Source organism: Cherax quadricarinatus, chromosome 19 (genome assembly GCF_038502225.1).
Source record: "Cherax quadricarinatus isolate ZL_2023a chromosome 19, ASM3850222v1, whole genome shotgun sequence".
NCBI classification, from domain to species: domain Eukaryota; kingdom Metazoa; phylum Arthropoda; class Malacostraca; order Decapoda; family Parastacidae; genus Cherax; species Cherax quadricarinatus.
Genome location: NC_091310.1, coordinates 39,140,771 through 39,161,370, shown reverse-complemented (window position 1 = coordinate 39,161,370; position 20,600 = coordinate 39,140,771). Strand labels below are relative to the sequence as shown.

The 20,600-nt window shown below is 38.3% G+C and overlaps 1 protein-coding gene across 1 annotated transcript in view; it reads left to right on the top strand.

Moving 5' to 3' along the window:
• RhoGAP71E (Rho GTPase activating protein at 71E) overlaps positions 1-20,600 on the top strand; it is a gene marked incomplete in the record, with an annotated part of 184,455 nt that overhangs the window by 64,065 nt on the left and 99,790 nt on the right. The window contains 3 exon segments of the mRNA XM_070086688.1: positions 6,411-6,621; positions 16,664-16,802; positions 19,327-19,338. Coding sequence (XP_069942789.1) covers positions 6,411-6,621; positions 16,664-16,802; positions 19,327-19,338 — 362 coding nt within the window.

Here is a 20,600-nt window from a genome sequence, read left to right as displayed (position 1 = left end):
TATGACTGTTTCTTCATGAAATTTCTGTCATTCTTATGTTTGTCATTCTTTTTGCTCTTTCATGCTACTTGTATCAACAAGTACAAAGTGATTCACTAACCAGTATACACTATATGACTAATTCAAACCAGCCTTTACATTGTTTAGCAAGTGTTCCAAATGTTAATTCAGTATTTTTGTTACCAAGTACTGTTGAATCTGAGGTGCTGTAGTGCCGATGAACTTGGCATCTGAACTTAAGTGAAAATGCCTTAAAACATTCTGCTTATAATAAATAATATAATTATGGAAAAGTTTTACTAAATATATTGACAGGAATTCCATGTTTTTTTACATATATAATTTTTTTAAAGTTTTGATATACAGTGGACCCCCAAGTTTCGTGAGCTTCGCACTTCTTGAATTTCGACTTTCACCAACTTTTTTCGTTGAAATAAAGCCTCGTGGTTCGTGATTTTCCTTGCGATTCATCCGTGCAGCCAGGAGCGGCCAGGTGTACACAAAGGCTCCTGCACAACATTCAGGAGTCAGTGTGGCATTGTTTGTGGGTGAGTGACCATAACCCCACGCGTTCATACGATACATTTTGTAATATTTCATTCTTTTTTGGTAGACAGCAACCACCCAGGGAGGTACTACCGTCCTGCCAAGTGAGTGTAAAACGAAGCCTGTGATTGTTTTACATGATGGTAGGATTGCTGATGTCTTTTGTCTGTCTCATAAATATGCAAGATTACAGGCATGTCTTGCTACTTCTACTTACACTTACGTCACACTACACATACATGTACACATTTATTTATACACACTCATCTGAGTTTTCTTTGATTTTATCTTAATAGTTCTTGGTCTTATTAATTTTCCTTTTATATCATATCCATGGGGAAGTGGAATAAGAATCTTTCCTCCGTAAGCCATGCGTGTTGTAAAAGTCAACTAAAATGCCGGGAACAATGGGCTAGTAACCCCTTTTCCTGTAAAGATTACTAAAAAGAATAAGAAGAAGAAAATTGTCAAAGTGGGAAGTCTGAATGTGCGTGGATGTTGTGCAAATGATAAGAAAGAGATGATTGTGGATGTTATGAATGAGAAGAAGCTGGATGTCCTGGCTTTAAGTGAAACAAAGCTGAAGGGGGTGGGAGAGTTTCAGTGGAGAGGAATAAATGGGATTAGGTCAGGGGTTTCAAATAGAGTTAGAGCTAAAGAAGGAGTAGCAATAATGTTGAAGGATAAGCTATGGCAGGAAAAGAGGGACTATAAATGTATTAATTCAAGGATTATGTGGAGTAAAATAAAGATTGGATGTGAAAAGTGGGTTATAATAAGCGAGTATGCACCTGGAGAAGAGAGAAGTGTAGAGGAGAGAGAGAGATTTTGGGAAATGTTGAGTGAATGCGTGGGGAGTTTTGAATCAAGTGTGAGAGTAATGGTGGTTGGGGATTTAAATGCTAAAGTGGGTAAAAATGTTATGGAAGGAGTAGTAGGTAAATTTGGGGTGCCAGGGGTAAATGTAAATGGGGAGCCTTTAATTGAGCTATGTGTAGAAAGAAATTTGGTAATAAGTAATACATATTTTATGAAAAAGAGGATAAATAAATATACAAGGTATGATGTAGCACGTAATGAAAGTAGTTTATTAGATTATGTATTGGTGGATAAAAGGTTGATGGGTAGGCTCCAGGATGTACATGTTTATAGAGGGGCAACTGATATATCGGATCATTATTTAGTTGTAGCTACAGTTAGAGTAAGAGGTAGATGGGAAAAGAGGAAGGTGGCAACAACAAGTAAGAGGGAGGTGAAAGTGTATAAACTAAGGGAGGAGGAAGTTCGGGTGAGATATAAGCGACTATTGGCAGAAAGGTGGGCTAGTGCAAAGATGAGTAGTGGGGGGGTTGAAGAGGCTTGGAATAGTTTTAAAAATGCAATATTAGAATGTGGGGCAGAAGTTTGTGGTTATAGGAGGGTGGGGGCAGGAGGAAAGAGGAGTGATTGGTGGAATGATGAAGTGAAGGGTGTGATAAAAGAGAAAAAGGTAGCTTATGAGAGGTTTTTACAAAGCAGAAGTGTTATAAGAAGAGCAGAGTATATGGAGAGTAAAAGAAAGGTAAAGAGAGTGGTGAGAGAGTGCAAAAGGAGAGCAGATGATAGAGTGGGAGAGGCACTGTCAAGAAATTTTAATGAAAATAAGAAAAAATTTTGGAGTGAGTTAAACAAGTTAAGAAAGCCTAGGGAAAATATGGATTTGTCAGTTAAAAACAGAGTAGGGGAGTTAGTAGATGGGGAGATGAAGGTATTGGGTAGATGGCGAGAATATTTTGAGGAACTTTTAAATGTTAAGGAAGAAACAGAGGCAGTAATTTCATGCACTGGTCAGGGAGGTATTCCATCTTTTAGGAGTGAAGAAGAGCAGAATGTAAGTGTGGGGGAGGTACATGAGGCATTACGTAAAATGAAAGGGGGTAAAGCAGCTGGAACTGATGGGATCATGACAGAAATGTTAAAAGCAGGGGGGGATATAGTGTTGGAGTGGTTCGTACTTTTGTTTAATAAATGTATGAAAGAGGGGAAGGTACCTAGGGATTGGCAGAGAGCATGTATAGTCCCTTTATATAAAGGGAAAGGGGACAAAAGAGACTGTAAAAATTATAGAGGGATAAGCTTACTGAGTATACCAGGAAAAGTGTACGGTAGGGTTATAATTGAAAGAATTAGAGGTAAGACAGAATGTAGGATTGCGGATGAGCAAGGAGGTTTTAGAGTGGGTAGGGGATGTGTAGATCAGGTGTTTACATTGAAGCATATATGTGAACAGTATTTAGATAAAGATAGGGAAGTTTTTATTGCATTTATGGATTTAGAAAAGGCATATGATAGAGTGGATAGAGGAGCAATGTGGCAGATGTTGCAAGTATATGGAATAGGTAGTAAGTTATTAAATGCTGTAAAGAGTTTTTATGAGGATAGTGAGGCTCAGGTTAGGGTGTGTAGAAGAGAGGGAGACTACTTCCCGGTAAAAGTAGGTCTTAGACAGGGATGTGTAATGTCACCATGGTTGTTTAATATATTTATAGATGGGGTTGTAAAAGAAGTAAATGCTAGTGTGTTTGGGAGAGGGGTGGGATTAAATTATGGGGAATCAAATTCAAAATGGGAATTGACACAGTTACTTTTTGCTGATGATGCTGTGCTTATGGGAGATTCTAAAGAAAAATTGCAAAGGTTAGTGGATGAGTTTGGGAATGTGTGTAAAGGTAGAAAGTTGAAAGTGAACATAGAAAAGAGTAAGGTGATGAGGGTGTCAAATGATTTAGATAAAGAAAAATTGGATATCAAATTGGGGAGGAGGAGTATGGAAGAAGTGAATGTTTTCAGATACTTGGGAGTTGACGTGTCGGCGGATGGATTTATGAAGGATGAGGTTAATCATAGAATTGATGAGGGAAAAAAGGTGAGTGGTGCGTTGAGGTATATGTGGAGTCAAAAAACGTTATCTATGGAGGCAAAGAAGGGAATGTATGAAAGTATAGTAGTACCAACACTCTTATATGGGTGTGAAGCTTGGGTGGTAAATGCAGCAGCGAGGAGATGGTTGGAGGCAGTGGAGATGTCCTGTTTAAGGGCAATGTGTGGTGTAAATATTATGCAGAAAATTCGGAGTGTGGAAATTAGGAGAAGGTGTGGAGTTAATAAAAGTATTAGTCAGAGGGCAGAAGAGGGGTTGTTGAGGTGGTTTGGTCATTTAGAGAGAATGGATCAAAGTAGAATGACATGGAAAGCATATAAATCTATAGGGGAAGGAAGGCGGGGTAGGGGTCGTCCTCGAAAGGGTTGGAGAGAGGGGGTAAAGGAGGTTTTGTGGGTAAGGGGCTTGGACTTCCAGCAAGCGTGCGTGAGCGTGTTAGATAGGAGTGAATGGAGACGAATGGTACTTGGGACCTGACAATCTGTTGGAGTGTGAGCAGGGTAATATTTAGTGAAGGGATTCAGGGAAACCGGTTATTTTCATATAGTCGGACTTGAGTCCTGGAAATGGGAAGTACAATGCCTGCACTTTAAAGGAGGGGTTTGGGATATTGGCAGTTTGGAGGGATATGTTGTGTATCTTTATATGTGTATGCTTCTAGACTGTTGTATTCTGAGCACCTCTGCAAAAACAGTGATAATGTGCAAGTGTTGCGAAAGTGTTGAATGATGATGAAAGTATTTTCTTTTTGGGGATTTTCTTTCTTTTTTGGGTCACCCTGCCTCGGTGGGAGATGGCCGACTTGTTGGAAAAAAAAAAAAAAAAACTGCTAAATAAACCACCATGGGTCCAAAGAAAGCTTCTAGTGCCAGCCCTTTGGTAAAGAAAGTGAGAAACACGATAGAATTAAAGAACGAGTTTGAAGAAAAATACGAAAGTGGTGGTGGTAGAGGGTGGTAGTGGTTGTGATGGTGGTAGAGGATGGTTGTGATGGTGGTAAAGGGTGGTAGTGGTTGTGATGGTGGAAGTGATGGTGGTAGTGTTGGTGGTAGAGGATAGAGCTGCAAGAGCTCTCTGGACACCTGTTTTTTTTTTTGTGCGACAGGGGTCCAGTGACTTCTCCTCCATCTTCTCCCCTCCTCCTGTCTTCCATACACCAACAAGAGTTTTCAATAAAGGTAAGTGTGATGTTACTGTATTTGATTTCTCATTCTTTATTGTATGTAAATCCATATTAAATCTATAAAAAAAATAATTTTTGTTAATACTTTTGGGTATCTGGAACAGGATTAATTGGATTTACATTATTTCTTATGGGAAAAATGGTTTTGACATTAATGAATTCCGACTTTAGGCAGACTCTCTGGAACAGTAATTAATCACGAAACTCGGGGGGGGGGGGGTCCCCTGTAGTTTGGTCATGATGCCTCATTCATGCTGTACGGCAGTGCCATCTGCAATATTTAATGATGAATTTCAGCAGGACTAAAAGATTGCACATTGTCATAATTTTTTCCTCCAGAGTAGAAAAACTGAATGTTCAGCAAATACTGTATTTTGTTTTCATAACAGAAGCTTCATTACCAAAAAATATTTTTAAAACTGCAGTGGTTCTATTATCCACATTATTCATTCTGTTTCGCAGTTCCATATAATCTTGTCAGATTTTCCAACAGGAATTTATTTACACTTAAAAGATAGGAAAATTTTGTAACTACCAAGCATAAGATTTTATTTTTCTCTGTCCCTTTCTTAACCCTTTGAGGGTCCGTCCCGTAGATCTACGGCTTTACGTTCAGGGTCCAAACCGTAGATCTACGTCATGAGCTCATAAACTCGGATAAACTGTGAGTGGTACATTTGGGCCTAGATATGAGAGAATACATCTATGTGGTATGTGTGCACCACATAAAACAGATCCTGCAGCACGCTGTGTATAATGAGAGAAAAAAACTGAAATCGTGATTTTTCGATTAAAACAGCGACTTTACAGTGTTTTTTCGTATGTTTTTTATAGTTCTATTTGCGATTTCTTGGTCTCATTTGATAGAATGGAAGACATATTACAGAAATAGAGATGATTTTGATTGGTTTTCGTACTGGAAATGGCTTGAAACTGAGCTCAAAGTAGCAGAAATGTTAAATTTTTGCCAATATTCAAGAGTAAACAAACGACCTCACACGTCTAATACACGCCAGCTGGTGGGTCTAATATGCATTCACAAATATGGTGATGATATTTATACAATTATTACAGTATTGCATAACAGTAAATCTTCTATTTTTTGGTGTGAATAAAAATTCTTTGTGAATAAAAAATCAAAATGGAATTTATTTGTAAAGCCTCAAAACGTAACTAATGAACAGAGGAAATGTTAGTTTAGTTCCAGGAATACCTACATTGTTCATTCTGGACCCTATTTTGAAATTGGAATATTTTGAACTTTGTGTTAAATTGGTCAAATTACCAATTTCCGATCACTTTATTTTGTAGTTGAAACGGTTGACTTGGTGATTTCTTGTGCTCAATTGATAGAATAGAAGTAATACTAGTGAAATAGCTAAGAATTTGGTTGACTGGAATAATGTAATTGGCCTAAAATGGGAGTCAAAGTCGGCAAAATCGCCGATTCGTAAATATCGCTGACACATCAAAATTCGCGAGTGCATAATTTCGTCAGTTTTCCATCAAATTTCGTACTTTTTGTTTTATTACCTTCACAAAAAGATTCTCTACCATTTCATAAGAAAAAATAACAATTTTTTTTTTTTTAAATTCTTGGACACTGGGGCACCACTTCAGATTTGGGCCTTGGACCCTGAAGGGGTTAAATTATTAAAAACACGTATTTACTCTCTAGATAAGAAGATAATGTTAAAAATTATATTAGGAAATTTGTGAAGGCAAAATAGTTGATATTAATAATTTGTAATTTATTCACAGACAACTTCTCAGTGTACACAATTGCGTCTGTTTTGAAGAAGTTTCTTAGAAAATTACCAGAGGGCATCTTTGGACGTGAAGGTGAGCAAGAGCTGTTTTCCATCATTCAGCTATCAGACACAGAGCAGCAGCGCGACCACATCCATCGCCTCATTACATCCATGCCAGCTGTCACGCAGCACCTACTTGTTCTGCTCTTTGGCACCTTCAGGTTAATATAAATATATTCTATACAATGTTCCTGTAATAGGCAGAAGGTCAGATCTTCTGAAGTGAAAATAAATAATTTTTTGTAAATACATAATCTGTTATATTTGGGATTTTGCTTTTGGAATGGTTTTTGAAATTTAGAATTTTTCAAATACAAAAGCTTGCCTCTAAGGTTCAACAGCTTTGCTGAGATAGATAGTAAGGCTTTATATGTCTGTTTTTCTTTGTATTAGTGCTATAAAAATTACTTTGGCATGAACTAAAATAGTTACAAAAACTGTAAATTACCAAAAAAGAAAAAAAAAAAAATTAAGCTTTCTGAATATCCAAACACTAATGGCCAAACCCTCACCATTGGGCAAGTGACTGGTGCAAATTGTACAAACAAGTGTTTGGTTAATATTAAGGAGATTTTGTATTTCAGAGTAGTGTAGTTTCTTTCAACACACTGGCCGTATCCCATCATAGTGTAGTTATATAAAAAATATGCTAATTGACTGAGTGATCAAGTTAGCCATTGGATAGGCTGGGTCTTGGTGGGGCTCCACAATGTGAACATGAAGTAGGGTCTGGCTTAGATAATATGGTGGTGGCTGCCAGTGACTACAGGTTTCTGATTGGTTGTGTTAATTGTGCCTGAGTATGGTAATCTGCTCTAATGTGATTGGCTGTTATGAACTAAATTTCCCTCATACCTTACATAAGGCAGGGAAAGACAGCCCCTGTGTCGGTTGTCAGCGAGTCTCCAGTCAGTAAGCCAACAAAGAACAGCAGCCTGCACTGAAATACCATACATAGTGATCAGTGTGTTGGTGCTGAGGATGTGCAATTAGTAACAGTGTTAGAAACTGTATCTACAAGATAAAGATGGGGTTTCAGAAACTGTAGCTGTAAGACAGCAGCAGTAGTGGTGGTGGTAGTATCAGAAACTGTAGCTGTAAGGCAGCAAAAGTGGTGGTGGTGGTGTCAGAAACTAGCCATAAAATAGTGATAGTGTTATCAGAAACTGTAGCTGTAAGACAGTGATAGCGGTGTTACAAACTGTAGCTGTAAGACAGCAGTGATTTTGTCAGAAACTGTTGTTGTAAGATGGCAATAGTGGCAGTGTTGTCAAACTGTAGCTGTGACAACTCGTGGAATCGTAATAACACAGAACGGGTGGGGCTTGAACCCATGTCAAATGAGTCCAAAAACTTGCAGGCTGGTATGTTAACCAATGGACCAACTGGTTCTAGTAGTTAGCACACTGGCCTGTGAGTTTTAGGACTCCTACCATGAGTTTGAGCTCCTCTTGTTCGGTGGAGTGTAACTGTAAGACAGCGTTAATGATAATTTATCAGAAACTGGAGACTTCAATTAGTGATAATGAATGGTAGTGCTGTGAGAAACTACATCTCTAATAGTGATAGTGTAATGAAAGAAACAACCATAATTTAGTGTTGACTGTTGATATAGTTCCATTTGACAGTGATACAGAAGTTATCTCTGAAATAATGTCGAGTGGGACTGCAACAGTAATAATCTGTGGTGTAGGGCAATCAGAATACAGTGGACCCCCGAGTTTCATCGGCATCGACTTTCGGCAAGTTTTTTTTGGCAAAATTTAGGCTCATGGTTCGTGATTGGACTCGTGATTTGGTGACTGTCCGGTACGCATCCGCCCGTCACCCACCCACAAAGCCAGTCTCCCGCACCATTCACACTCAGTGTGCCATTGTTTACCAGCACGTGATCATCACCCCGCGGGTTCATACAAAACATTTCATAATACAATCCATTGTTTTTTGTGCTTGCAATTGCTAAATAAGTCACGATGAGCCCAAGGAAAGCTAGTGCAAGCCCTTTGGTAAAGAAAGCGAGGAACACGATCGAATTCAAGAAGGAAATAATTGAAAAATATGAGAGTGGAGTGCGTGTTACAGAACTTGCCAGGATGTATGGCAAACCCCATTCAACCATCACTTCGATTGTGGCGAAGTGAAAGGAAATACAGTGGACCCCCGGTTAACGATATTTTTTCATTCCATAAGTATGTTCAGGTGCCAGTACTGATCGAATTTATTCCCATAAGGAATATTGTGAAGTAGATTAGTCCATTTCAGACCCCCAAACATACACGTACAAACGCACTTACATAAATACACTTACATAATTGGTCGCATTCGGAGGTAATCGTTATGCGGGGGTCCACTGTAGTGTGCTGTTGTTGCAAAAGGGGTAGATATGCTGACAAAAAGAGATCTCAAATCCTTGAAGTGGAAAGGTTATTGTTGGTGTGGATTACCCAAAAACAGTTAGCAGGAGATAGTATTATGCACTCGATAATATGTGAAAAGGCAAGGCAGTTGCATGACGATCTCGTAAAGGAAATGCCTGCAACGAGTGGTGATGCTTGTGATTTTAAGGCCAGCAAAGGTTGGTTTGAGAGATTTAAGAAGTGTAGTGGCATTCACAGTGTGATAAGGCATGGTGAGGCTGCCAGTTCTGACAAAAAAGCAGCTGAAAAGTTTGTACAGGAGTTTAAGGAGTGCGTAGACACTGGAGAATTCAAACCCCAACAAGTGTTTAATTGTGACGAAACAGGCCTCTTTTGGAAGAAAATGCCAAAGTGGACCTATATCACGCAGGAGGAAATGGCACTCCCAGGACACAAGCCTATGAAGGATAGGCTTACTCTCATGTTTTGTAGTAATGCAAAGTGAAGCCTTTACTGGTGTCACTCTGAAAATCCCAGTGTGTTCAAGAAAAACAGTGTCGCCAAGAGTAACTTGTGTGATGTGGAAGGCTAACAATAAGGCATGGGTCACAAGGGGAATTTTCCTAGACTGGTTTAATGAAGTGTTTGGCCCCAGTGTGAAGAAATAATTCCTGGAAAATAAATTGCCACTCAAGTGCCTCCTGGTAATGGACAATGCTCCTGCTCATCCTCCAGACTTGGAAGAGTAAATAGTGGAGGAGTTTAGTTTCATCACGGTCAAGTTCTTGCCCCCTAATACAACTCCTCTCATCCAGTCCATGGACCAGCAGGTCATTTCAAACTTCAAAAAACTGTACACCAAAGCAGTGTTTCAAAAGTGCTTTGAAGTGACCTCAGACACTGAATTGACCCTAAGAGAGTTCTGGAAAGATCACTTCAGTATCCTCACTTACATAAACCTTATAGGCAAGGCTTGGGAAGGAGTGACTTGCAGAACTTTGAAATTCTGCTTGGAGAAAATTGTGGCCAGAATGTGTACAAGAGAGGGATTTTGAAGGGTTTGGGGTTGACCCTAAGGAGCCTATGCCAGTTGTGGAATCTATTGTGGCATTGGGGAAGTCCCTGGGGTTGGAGGTGAGTGGCAAGGATGTGGAAGAGTTGGTGGAGGACCACAGGGAAGAGCTAACCACTGAAGAGCTGCAAGAGTTTCATCTGCAACAGCAAGAGATCACAGCTCAGGAAATTGCTTCAGAGGAGGAGGAAGAGATATGGAGGAAGGTGCCTTCTTCAAAGATTAAGAGCATTTGTGCAAAGTGGACTGAAGTGCAAACATTTATGGATGAAGCTCACCCTGATAAAGCTGCCATATTGGCAACATGTACAATGACAGTGTTGTGTCCCACTTCAGACAAATCTTAAAGAAACGCCAGAAACCGAGCTCTCTGGGCAGATATTTTGTGCGACAGGGTTCCAGTGACTCAAGTTGTTCCCAGTGTCTTTAACCCTTTGAGGGTCGACAGGCCCTCTCCGAGACTTGTTCTCAGGGTCGGCCAAATTAAAAAAAAAAATTATTTTTTCTTATGAAAAGATAGAGAATCTTTTCCCGATCATAATGACACCAAAAGTATGAAATTTGATGGAAAACTTACGGCATTATGGTCTCGCAAAATTAGCGGTCTCGACGATGTTTACGCATCGGCGATTTTACCCACTTTGAGCCCTATTTTCAGCCAATTCCAGTGAACTAGTCAACAAAAATCATAACTATTTCTCTAGAACTCCATTTTTTCTATTGAATGAGTACAAGAAACCACCCATTTACTGATTTCAACTATCCAATACAGTGGTCATAATTTAGCAATTTTGCCAATTTCACACAAATTTCAAAAGATGCCAATTTTTAAATAGGGTCCAGAATAAACAAGAAAGACATTCCTGGCACTAAAATAATATTTCCTCTGTTCATTTGTCACATCCCCAGGCCCCTCATATTTCTTTGGCTGTCCACTTTCAATTTTTATTCTTACAAAAAAATAGAAGATTTACTGTTATGCAGACTGCTGCATTAGTGTAGAAATGGTATAAATAATATCAGCACACTTGTGAAAGAATATTATACTCACCAGTTGACATGTATTGGACGCTTGGCATGATTTGTTTACTTTTGAACTTTGGTAAAAATCGAACATTTCTGCTACTTTGAGCTCAATTTCAAGGTACTTTTCATTGTAAAACCAGTCAAAATCATCTCAATTTCTGTAATATGTCTTCCATTCTATAAAATGAGACAAAGAAAACTAGAATACAACAATAAATACCATGTGAAAATACAGTGCAAAGTCGCTGTTTTAATCCAAAAACACGGTCAAATTTTTTTTTTCTCATTATGCACTGTGTTCTGCAGGATTTTTTTTATACTGCGCACACTGACCCCACAGACCCATTCTTTCATATGTATGCCTACCAGCTTTCTCCCACTAGAATTTAGGCGTACTAGTACGTCAAAAACCCTGGGTCATAAGCCGTACTAGTACGGCCGAAACCCCTCAAAGGGTTAAAGAACAAAGAAGGGAAGTAATCCCAGATAAGGGCTTCGTACCTGAAGTCCTAATGGAAGGAGATTCTCATTCCAAACAATAGTGTACACCTTCCTCCTATCCCGTCTTCCATCCACCCAGAAGTCTTCAGTAAAGGTAAGTGTAATGTTGTTATTATTTTATATATGTATGTACAGTGGAACCTCAAATTTCAAACTTAATCCATTCCAGGAGCTAGTTCTAATTCGAAAAGTCTGAAATTCGAAGCAATATTTCCCATAAGAAATAATGGAAATACAATTAATCCATTCCAGAAACCCAAAAATATTCACAAAAAATAATACATTTTATAGAGATTAATTAGTTTTACATACACACAACAAATGCTATAGTCTTTAATTATGTATAGTAATATAAAATAACATTTTTACTTACCTTTATTGAAGATTGGTGATGGCATCTGGAAGATAGGGAGGAGGGAGGGAGGGAGTTGGGGTTATTATTTGGAAGGAGAATCCCCCTCCATGAGGACTTCCGGTATCAAAGCCCTCTCTGGGGTTGCTTCCCTTCTCTGTATTTTAATGCCACTAGGACCAGCTTGAGTCATTGGACCCCAGTCTCACAAAATAACATCTACAGTCCTCTGTTTCTGTCTCACAAAATAACTATCCAGTCGTCCATTTGTCTCTCAAAATAACTGTCCACAATTGTTTGTTTCTCACAAAATAACTCCACAGTCGTCTGTTTCTGTCTCTCAAAATAACTGTCCACAATCGTCTGTTTCTCACAAAATAACTCCACAGTTGTCTGTTTCTGTCTCAAAATAACTCTACAGTCGTCTGTTTCTGTCTCACAAAATAACTGTCCACAGTCCTCTGTACATCCTGGCAAGCTCAAAAAGTCTCACTCCAATCTCATACTTCTGTATTATTTCCTTCTTCACATCTATGGTGTTTCTCACTTTCTTTACCACAGGGGTACCACTAGCAAGTTTCTTTGGGCCCATGGCAGCTTATTTCACAGCCCCACAAGCACTAAACACAATTAAATAATCGTAAAATGTGTGAATGAGATCGCAGGTTAGTGTTCATTCAAGCATAAACAAAGCTAGACTGCTCACGGGGCTTGCGCGGGGACGCGGACAGAGCGAACCAGCGGACAGGTCCTGTACCCGGCGGTCCGAAAATAGGGGCGCGTTCGATAATAGGGACACAATTTGTCCGAAAAAATGGTCTTATTTTCGAAACGTTCGATATGCGATAAGTTCGATTTTTGAGGTTCCACTGTACTTGATTTCTCATTGTTTTCAGTATGTAACTCTTTATTTAATTTGAAAAAAAATATTTAAATTTTGGGTGTCTGGAACGGATTTATTTTATTTCTATTATTTTTTATGGGGAAAATGGTTTTGCCATTCAGCAATTTCATCATTCGGCAGACACTCTGGAATGGATTAATCACGAAACTCGGGGGTCCACTGTACCAGTTGGAGAAATGTAACTGCTGTTATCCAAAACATTTAAACAAATACTTTGAGCAATGTATTTTCTTCTTTCTCTGTTCCCTCTGTAAAGCTGTTAAGCATTTTTAACTGTTTAAGTCCACTATCCTTCATATGCACACGTGTGAAAGCGTCCAGATGCGAGGATGGTGGTTCACAACAATGTTATAAGTGGGCTGAATATTTTTGTTGGAACCAATATCTTTCCACAAGTTTAATACTTGTCTGAATACTGCCTCGGTGATGTTACCATTTCTTGGACCTAACTTTCAGTGGGGTGTAGTTGTACATTAGTGATATTCCACCAATTTTTTCCCAAATCTTTCTATTCATATATCTTCTTTCAGTTTGATTTCAGAGAGACACATATTAGGTTCCTATTTCATTTGTCAGGTTGTTGTCTTTTTGAGGTTACCCTATCTATGTCTGTATTAGTGTTCATTAAATCTGTTAGTTGTCTTGGTTTTCATTTGCATTTCTTTTCTGTCTTCTGGTGTAATCTGAGAGCCCATTTGAATTTTTCTCCAGAAATTTGAATTAGATTTGGACCGTTGAAGAAATTTGGATGTTAGTTTTTGTATGTTGACTTGTGAAAGTGTGAATACCTCTTTTGGTTCCCTTCAGTTCTTCAACTTCATTATCAATTTATGCTGCACTATTAGTCATGTGCATTGAGACCCAGGGGACTTTGGTTATGGTATGCAGGAATACTTTTCTCTGATTTTGCAGTGACTGAAATACATAGTTATTTTAATTTGATTGTCACCTCAGGATGCCTGTTTACACTATAATGCTAATATGGCCTGTCTGTGACCTGCATTGGGTCAGTCACTGGCTTCTTGTCATTCCCACTTGAGTATTTGACTATTATTGTACTCTTGGGTACTGTGGCCGTTTCACCAATGTGTGGTTTAATGGTTACTCATGTTTTGTTTGTGCATGCAAAAGTTTTAAAGAAAAAAAAATGCACTTAAGCAAGGTAGGTGAGAAGGAATAAAGGAGTGATAAGGAACAAGTGACTGATAGTGAATTAGAAGGCTTTATAGTATAGTATTGTCTTGTCTTTGGCTAAGAGGATAATAAGTATGAAAGTGTCATGAAATATTTATTAGGATGGAGCTAAATAGGACAGCATGATTAATGAATTGATTATGCAAGTAAACAATGAACCACAAAGATTCATTTCTTTCTAAGTTACAAAATAATTTATAATTTTAAGTTATGGTATCAGGGTTGTGTTCAGAAATTTAGTGTATTCTAGTTCTCGTCAATTAGAATGATGGCAAAGGATTCATAAATTATATGATCCCACTATTACTATATATAATACTGATTTTAAACAGCATAATTTAAAGCCACAACACTTAGACTAATGTTGCAGAAGTTTTTTAAGTGTCCAAAAATTGAGGAGAAAAATCAGCGTAGACTACAAAACCAAATTTAGAAATATATGCTGAACATTAATATTTTTTTATATTAAGTTATGCATTTATTTACTTACCTATTTTTTGTGTATAGAGCATATACCAGTAACATTTTATTTGTTATGAATGCTTACCAAATCTTTTCTTTCAACAAACCGGCCATATCCCACCGAGGTAGGGTGGCCAAATATGGAAATATAATTTTTTTTATTAATTTTTTTTATTATCACGCTGGCCGATTCCCACCAAGGCAGGGTGGCCCGAAAAAGAAAAACTTTCACCAACATTCACTCCATCACTGTCTTGCCAGAAGGGTGCTTTACACTACAGTTTTTAAACTGCAACATTAACACCCCTCCTTCAGAGTGCAGGCACTGTACTTCCTATCTCCAGGACTCAAGTCCGGCCTGCCGGTTTCCCTGAACCCCTTCATAAATGTTACTTTGCTCACACTCCAACAGCACATCAAGTATTAAAAACCATTTGTCTCCATTCACTCCTATCAAACACACTGACGCACGCCTGCTGGAAGTCCAAGCCCCTCGCACACAAAACCTCCTTTACCCCCTCCCTCCAACCTTTCCTAGGCCGCCCCCTACCCCGCCTTCCTTCCACTACAGACTGATACACTCTTGAAGTCATTCTGTCTCGCTCCATTCTCTCTACATGTCCGAACCACCTCAACAACCCTTCCTCAGCCCTCTGGACAACAGTTTTGGTAATCCCGCACCTCCTCCTAACTTCCAAACTACGAATTCTCTGCATTATATTCACACCACACATTGCCCTCAGACATGACATCTCCACTGCCTCCAGCCTTCTCCTCGCTGCAACATTCATCACCCATGCTTCACACCCATATAAGAGCGTTGGTAAAACTATACTCTCATACATTCACCTCTTTGCCTCCAAGGACAAAGTTCTTTGTCTCCACAGACTCCTAAGTGCACCACTCACTCTTTTCCCCTCATCAATTCTATGATTCACCTCATCCTTCATAGACCCATCCGCTGACACGTCCACTCCCAAATATCTGAATACATTCACCTCCTCCATACTCTCTCCCTCCAATCTGATATCCAGTCTTTCATCACCTAATCCTTTTGTTATCCTCATAACCTTACTCTTTCCTGTATTCACTTTTAATTTTCTTCTTTTGCACACCCTACCAAATTCATCCACCAATCTCTGCAACTTCTCTTCAGAATCTCCCAAGAGCACAGTGTCATCAGCAAAGAGCAACTGTGACAACTCCCACTTTGTGTGATTCTTTATCTTTTAACTCCACGCCTCTTGTCAAGACCCTCGCATTTACTTCTCTCACAACCCCATCTATAAATATATTAAACAACCACGGTGACATCACACATCCTTGTCTAAGGCCTACTTTTACTGGGAAATAATTTCCCTCTTTCCTACACACTCTAACTTGAGCCTCACTATCCTCGTAAAAACTCTTCGCTGCTTTCAGTAACCTACCTCCTACACCATACACCTGCAACATCTGCCACATTGCCTCCCTATCCACCCTGTCATACGCCTTTTCCAAATCCATAAATGCCACAAAGACCTCTTTAGCCTTATTTAAATACTGTTCACTTATATGTTTCACTGTAAACACCTGATCCACACACCCCCTACCTTTCCTAAAGCCTCCTTGTTCATCTGCTATCCTATTCTCTGTCTTGCTCTTAATTCTTTCAATAATAACTCTACCATACACTTTACTAGGTATACTCAACAGACTTATCCCCCTACAATTTTTGCACTCTCTTTTGTCCCCTTTGCCTTTATACAAAGGAACTATGCATGCTCTCTGCCAATCCCTAGGTACCTTACCCTCTTCCATACATTTATTAAATAATTGCACCAACCACTCCAAAACTATATCCCCACCTGCTTTTAACATTTCTATCTTTATCCCATCAATCCCGGCTGCCTTACCCCCTTTCATTTTACCTACCGCCTCACGAACTTCCCCCACACTCACAACTGGCTCTTCCTCACTCCTACAAGATGTTATTCCTCCTTGCCCTATACACGAAATCACAGCCTCCCCATCTTCATCAACATTTAACGATTTCTCAAAATATTCCCTCCATCTTCCCAATACCTCCAACTCTTCATTTAATAACTCCTCTCCTATTTTTAACTGACAAATCCATTTGTTCTCTAGGCTTCCTTAACTTGTTAATCTCACTCCAAACAAACCGGCCATATCCCACCGAGGTAGGGTGGCCAAATATGGAAATATAATTATTATTAATTATTAAATTATTAAACAAGATAAATGTAATTCTGTTTTAGCCTGAAAGTGAAGTTGTTGCCAATAATTTCTTTAGAGGTCTGAAATGTGCATAATATCTGAATACTTGTTGCAACAGAGTGATAGCCATGAATGCAGGTAGAGCGCAGACAGGGATGACTTCAGAGGCCTTAGGTGTGTCGGTTGCACCCTCCTTTTTCCAGTCATGCGTGGCAGATGGCAAAACAGCGCGCATGGAAGATGTTATCCGCTTCAAGGTAATCCTGAATTTCTTTTTAATGCCATATGTCAAGCTTACTCAACCTGTGAAGTGATATAGCTCATTAATGTTAACTTGAGATTCTTTCTGCTGTGTATACATTGGATGGAAATGGGTTCACTTACATTTTCAGTTGTTTACAAGGTGGTGATGACAGTTGTGTATTTGCCGTGAAGAATGTGTGTGTATGACTGGAGGATAAATGAGGTCCCAAGTGATTGATAGTAAATTGAAGTAGATTACCCTTGTATCATTTTAAGAATATTTCTGGAAATGTGTATGGTATAGTTTGAACTGAGAGGGTAATGGTAAAGAAATTGGCCTTGTCGGATAAATGAGCAACAAGTTTTTACATAATATTTGGTAGAGGATGTGTAGACGAGATAGTTTCTAGAGTTATAAGAAAAATCTATAGGAAAGCTAGACTTGAGTTCTGGAGGTGGGAAGTATAGTGCCTTGTACTGAAGGTTAGGTAGGGATGATGTAGGTCTCATGCTCATGAATTATTATGTCCTTGCATATCCGGTAAGACAGCTGTTGAACAAATGATGATAAATGTGTTTACTTCTTTGGGTCTCGGTAACTTTGTGAGGAAAAAAAATTTCTGGAAAAAATTTAGTTGCCTTAATTGATGTAAACATGGATACTTGCCTTATGGGTGATTGAAAAAGTTGTGCAAAAACCTATATGTATTCACACATTTGGTTTGCAGGGGTTGAGTTTCAGCTCTTGCCCCTGCCTCTCCATTTACCACTAACCAGATTCACTTTCTCCTAACCTTGTGGGCCCTATTGTACTTATTCTTAAAGCTGTTTGGAGTCTGCCTCCACTACCTTTTCATTAAGGTCGTTCCAATTCCTGACCACCCAGAGACTGAATAAACACTTCCTTATATCCCTATGACTCGTCTGTCTCTAACCTCCATCTGTGGCCCTGAGAACCTGTTTCCTGCCTCTCAGACAGACTATCTCTATCAATTCCTCATAGCATTTTGTATTACCATGTCTTCCATAAGTTTTCTGTTTTCCAGAGTTGTTAGATTAAATTGCTTTAGCCTCTCTTTGTACCTCATACCCTTCAGTTCTGGAACTAGGCTTGTTGCATGTCTGCACTTTCTCTAGTTTCTTAACATGCTTCCTCTGGTGTGGGTTCCATACTGGTGCTTGTGTACAGAAGTAACCAAATGGAAACTTAGGATGGGTAAAGATGTTGAGAATCAGAGGATCATTTAAATTGCAATACTCATTCATTTCTTGCAAGAGAACTATTGATGGTGAATGTGTTTCCTTCTCTGAATCGCCTGGTTTTGGTGGATTTAGGCTGCTGTAGTTAAAATAGTAAGTTGGAAGGGAGTATTATTCAGGAAGTGTGTAAATGATGATAAATCGCATACATGTTCATAGGTATACTTGTCTTCAGATTGTTGATCTTACATTTTGAACCCAGTACTTTCACTTGTGACAAGCAGGTTGAGTATTGCTTCTTGATTTTTTCATATTTGAATCACTAGATATGCATTCCATTATTTTGCTTGATTCACTACTGCAGCATAGACAAGCTTGATTGTGAATGTTTATCTGTCATGGAGCTTGATTATTTTACAATAAGTTTGCTGAATTGCCATCAATATGCTGTCCATATTATTTGTTAAAGTGCTTCAGGCTAATTCTAGACTGGATGGCAGTTTTTTATTGCATAAATAAATATTTCAGGGAGAATTTAAAGCGTGAAGTAGAATGAATTAATATATCAAGCAGACATTTCTATCAATTAAAAGCTAACATTTTTGCAGCATGATAATTTGCACTTATTAAACTTTCAAACTGCTCCTCATGAGTGTGGTTTAGATGAGCCTACTAGGTCAGAGAAATACTGTTTATATATTTTATTTTTGTCTTGTGTGAATATAGTTCAAATGCACAGTTAACATTTTATTTTAGTCATTCTGTTACTGGCTTTATTTGATATGTTCACTTTTAAAACAAAGTATATGTTGTATGGATGACAAATCTGTAATATTTAAATAAAAGTTGTAGAAACTTGACCAACCTGAAAGATGTCAGGGTATTTTATTCCAATATATTTTAATTAAGATTTTACACTAAAAATATCTGGCCACACTTAGAGGAACTCCACATTGTATATCATCTTTGTGTGAACTTAGGAATTTATTGTATGCATGATGTTTGGGCCAGCATGAAATTTATTAATTATTAAAATACGTATTAATCCTTTTAAAAGTGTGTTTTAAAGATACTGTTCAAAGGGAAAATAATACATTATCCATGCATAGCAAGAATTCTGCACTCCAACATTAATATTGTATATTACTCACTATAGGAGTGAAGAGTCCCACTTGGCTCAAGGTACACATTATTATATAGGCATTGTAAGTAAATAATTGTTGTTATTCTGTGTCCCAACATCCCAGTATCCGTAGTAGAATCTTATGTTGACATCTCATCCTTTTTTTCTTTCTTTTTTCGTTTTTGTGCCCCGTAAATTCCCTGGGACGAATTTAGGCAGAGGTTGATGTAAGTACTCCTTCCCACCGTTCCCTCTAGGTGTCTGGTTTTTTAATGCAACGTAGATGTTTGAGCTGGTTTTTTATTTGGTATTATATCCACCCCCAGGCCTACATAAGAGATTATTGGCTTGACCAATTAAGGGTTCTTAGGCATGAGTAAGAGGAAGAACAGAAGATAGTACCTCATAATCTTTTGGGTGGCACTAAAGTTTAAATTTTGTTAGTTTTCCATATAAAATTAATGATCATTAAAAAATGCTCATTATTATGATTGTGGATATTTTTTTACAGTATGTAAAGGGAAGTGAGCCCAGATATTTGATTAAATGAGGATGAGGATTATCACCTGTTATCCTTCAACATTGTGATACCTACTTGATGCATGATGTTGGGAAATTTCACAGACTTAGCCAATTTATACTTGACTTTCAGGGAATAAAATAATTTTGTGAAATTTGCAGATATAGCTTTTTCTCAAATATTTATTAAAACACATGCACATCACATACATTGCAAACAAGATGATTTACACAGTAAAGTATTTCTTGTTTTTACACAAAAGTCAAATTAAATTTAGCCACTGTAGCATTTTCTATCAGTCAAAATATTAAGTAATGGTTCAGAGATTGCCAGATGCCTCATCAGTGTCATGTGTAAATGTTAAATTTGTAATCGTATCTTGCCCTAACCAACATAAAAACCTAGCAAAATGGTGTGTGTGCAAGTGCATTGGTTTGTAAGTGTTGCATGACAGCTTTATTTAATAGAATCCCTGTAAACACAAAATTCTTTGCACCCACTGGTATTGCTGCTGTTCTTATCCCATCATAATGTATGCTCTAACTGTTTCAAAAAAAGTTTACTTCAAAATTTTTTTTAAGTACTTCCTTTGTATATTTGAAGAGAATAATTCTCTTCTATTTTAGAAGCTTAAGCTTACTAAAGAGAAGAACAATTAGAGAAATTTATTTCAGGAACTATTATGAACACAACATAGAACTGACAAAAGGAAAAAGTGGGAGGTGCATTATGGAATCTGTGGAGACAAAGAACTTTGTCCATGGAGGCAAAAAAGAGGAATATACCTGAGTAGAGTGGTACCAACACTTTTGTGTGGGTGTATGGCATGAGTTTTGAATGTTGCGGTGAGAAGCTGGAGGCAGTAGAGATGTCATGTTTGGTGGGAGTGTGTAGTATGACTATTATACAGAGAACCCAGAGTTCGGAGATAACGAGGAATTGTGGAGTTGCCAAAGTATTACCCAGAAG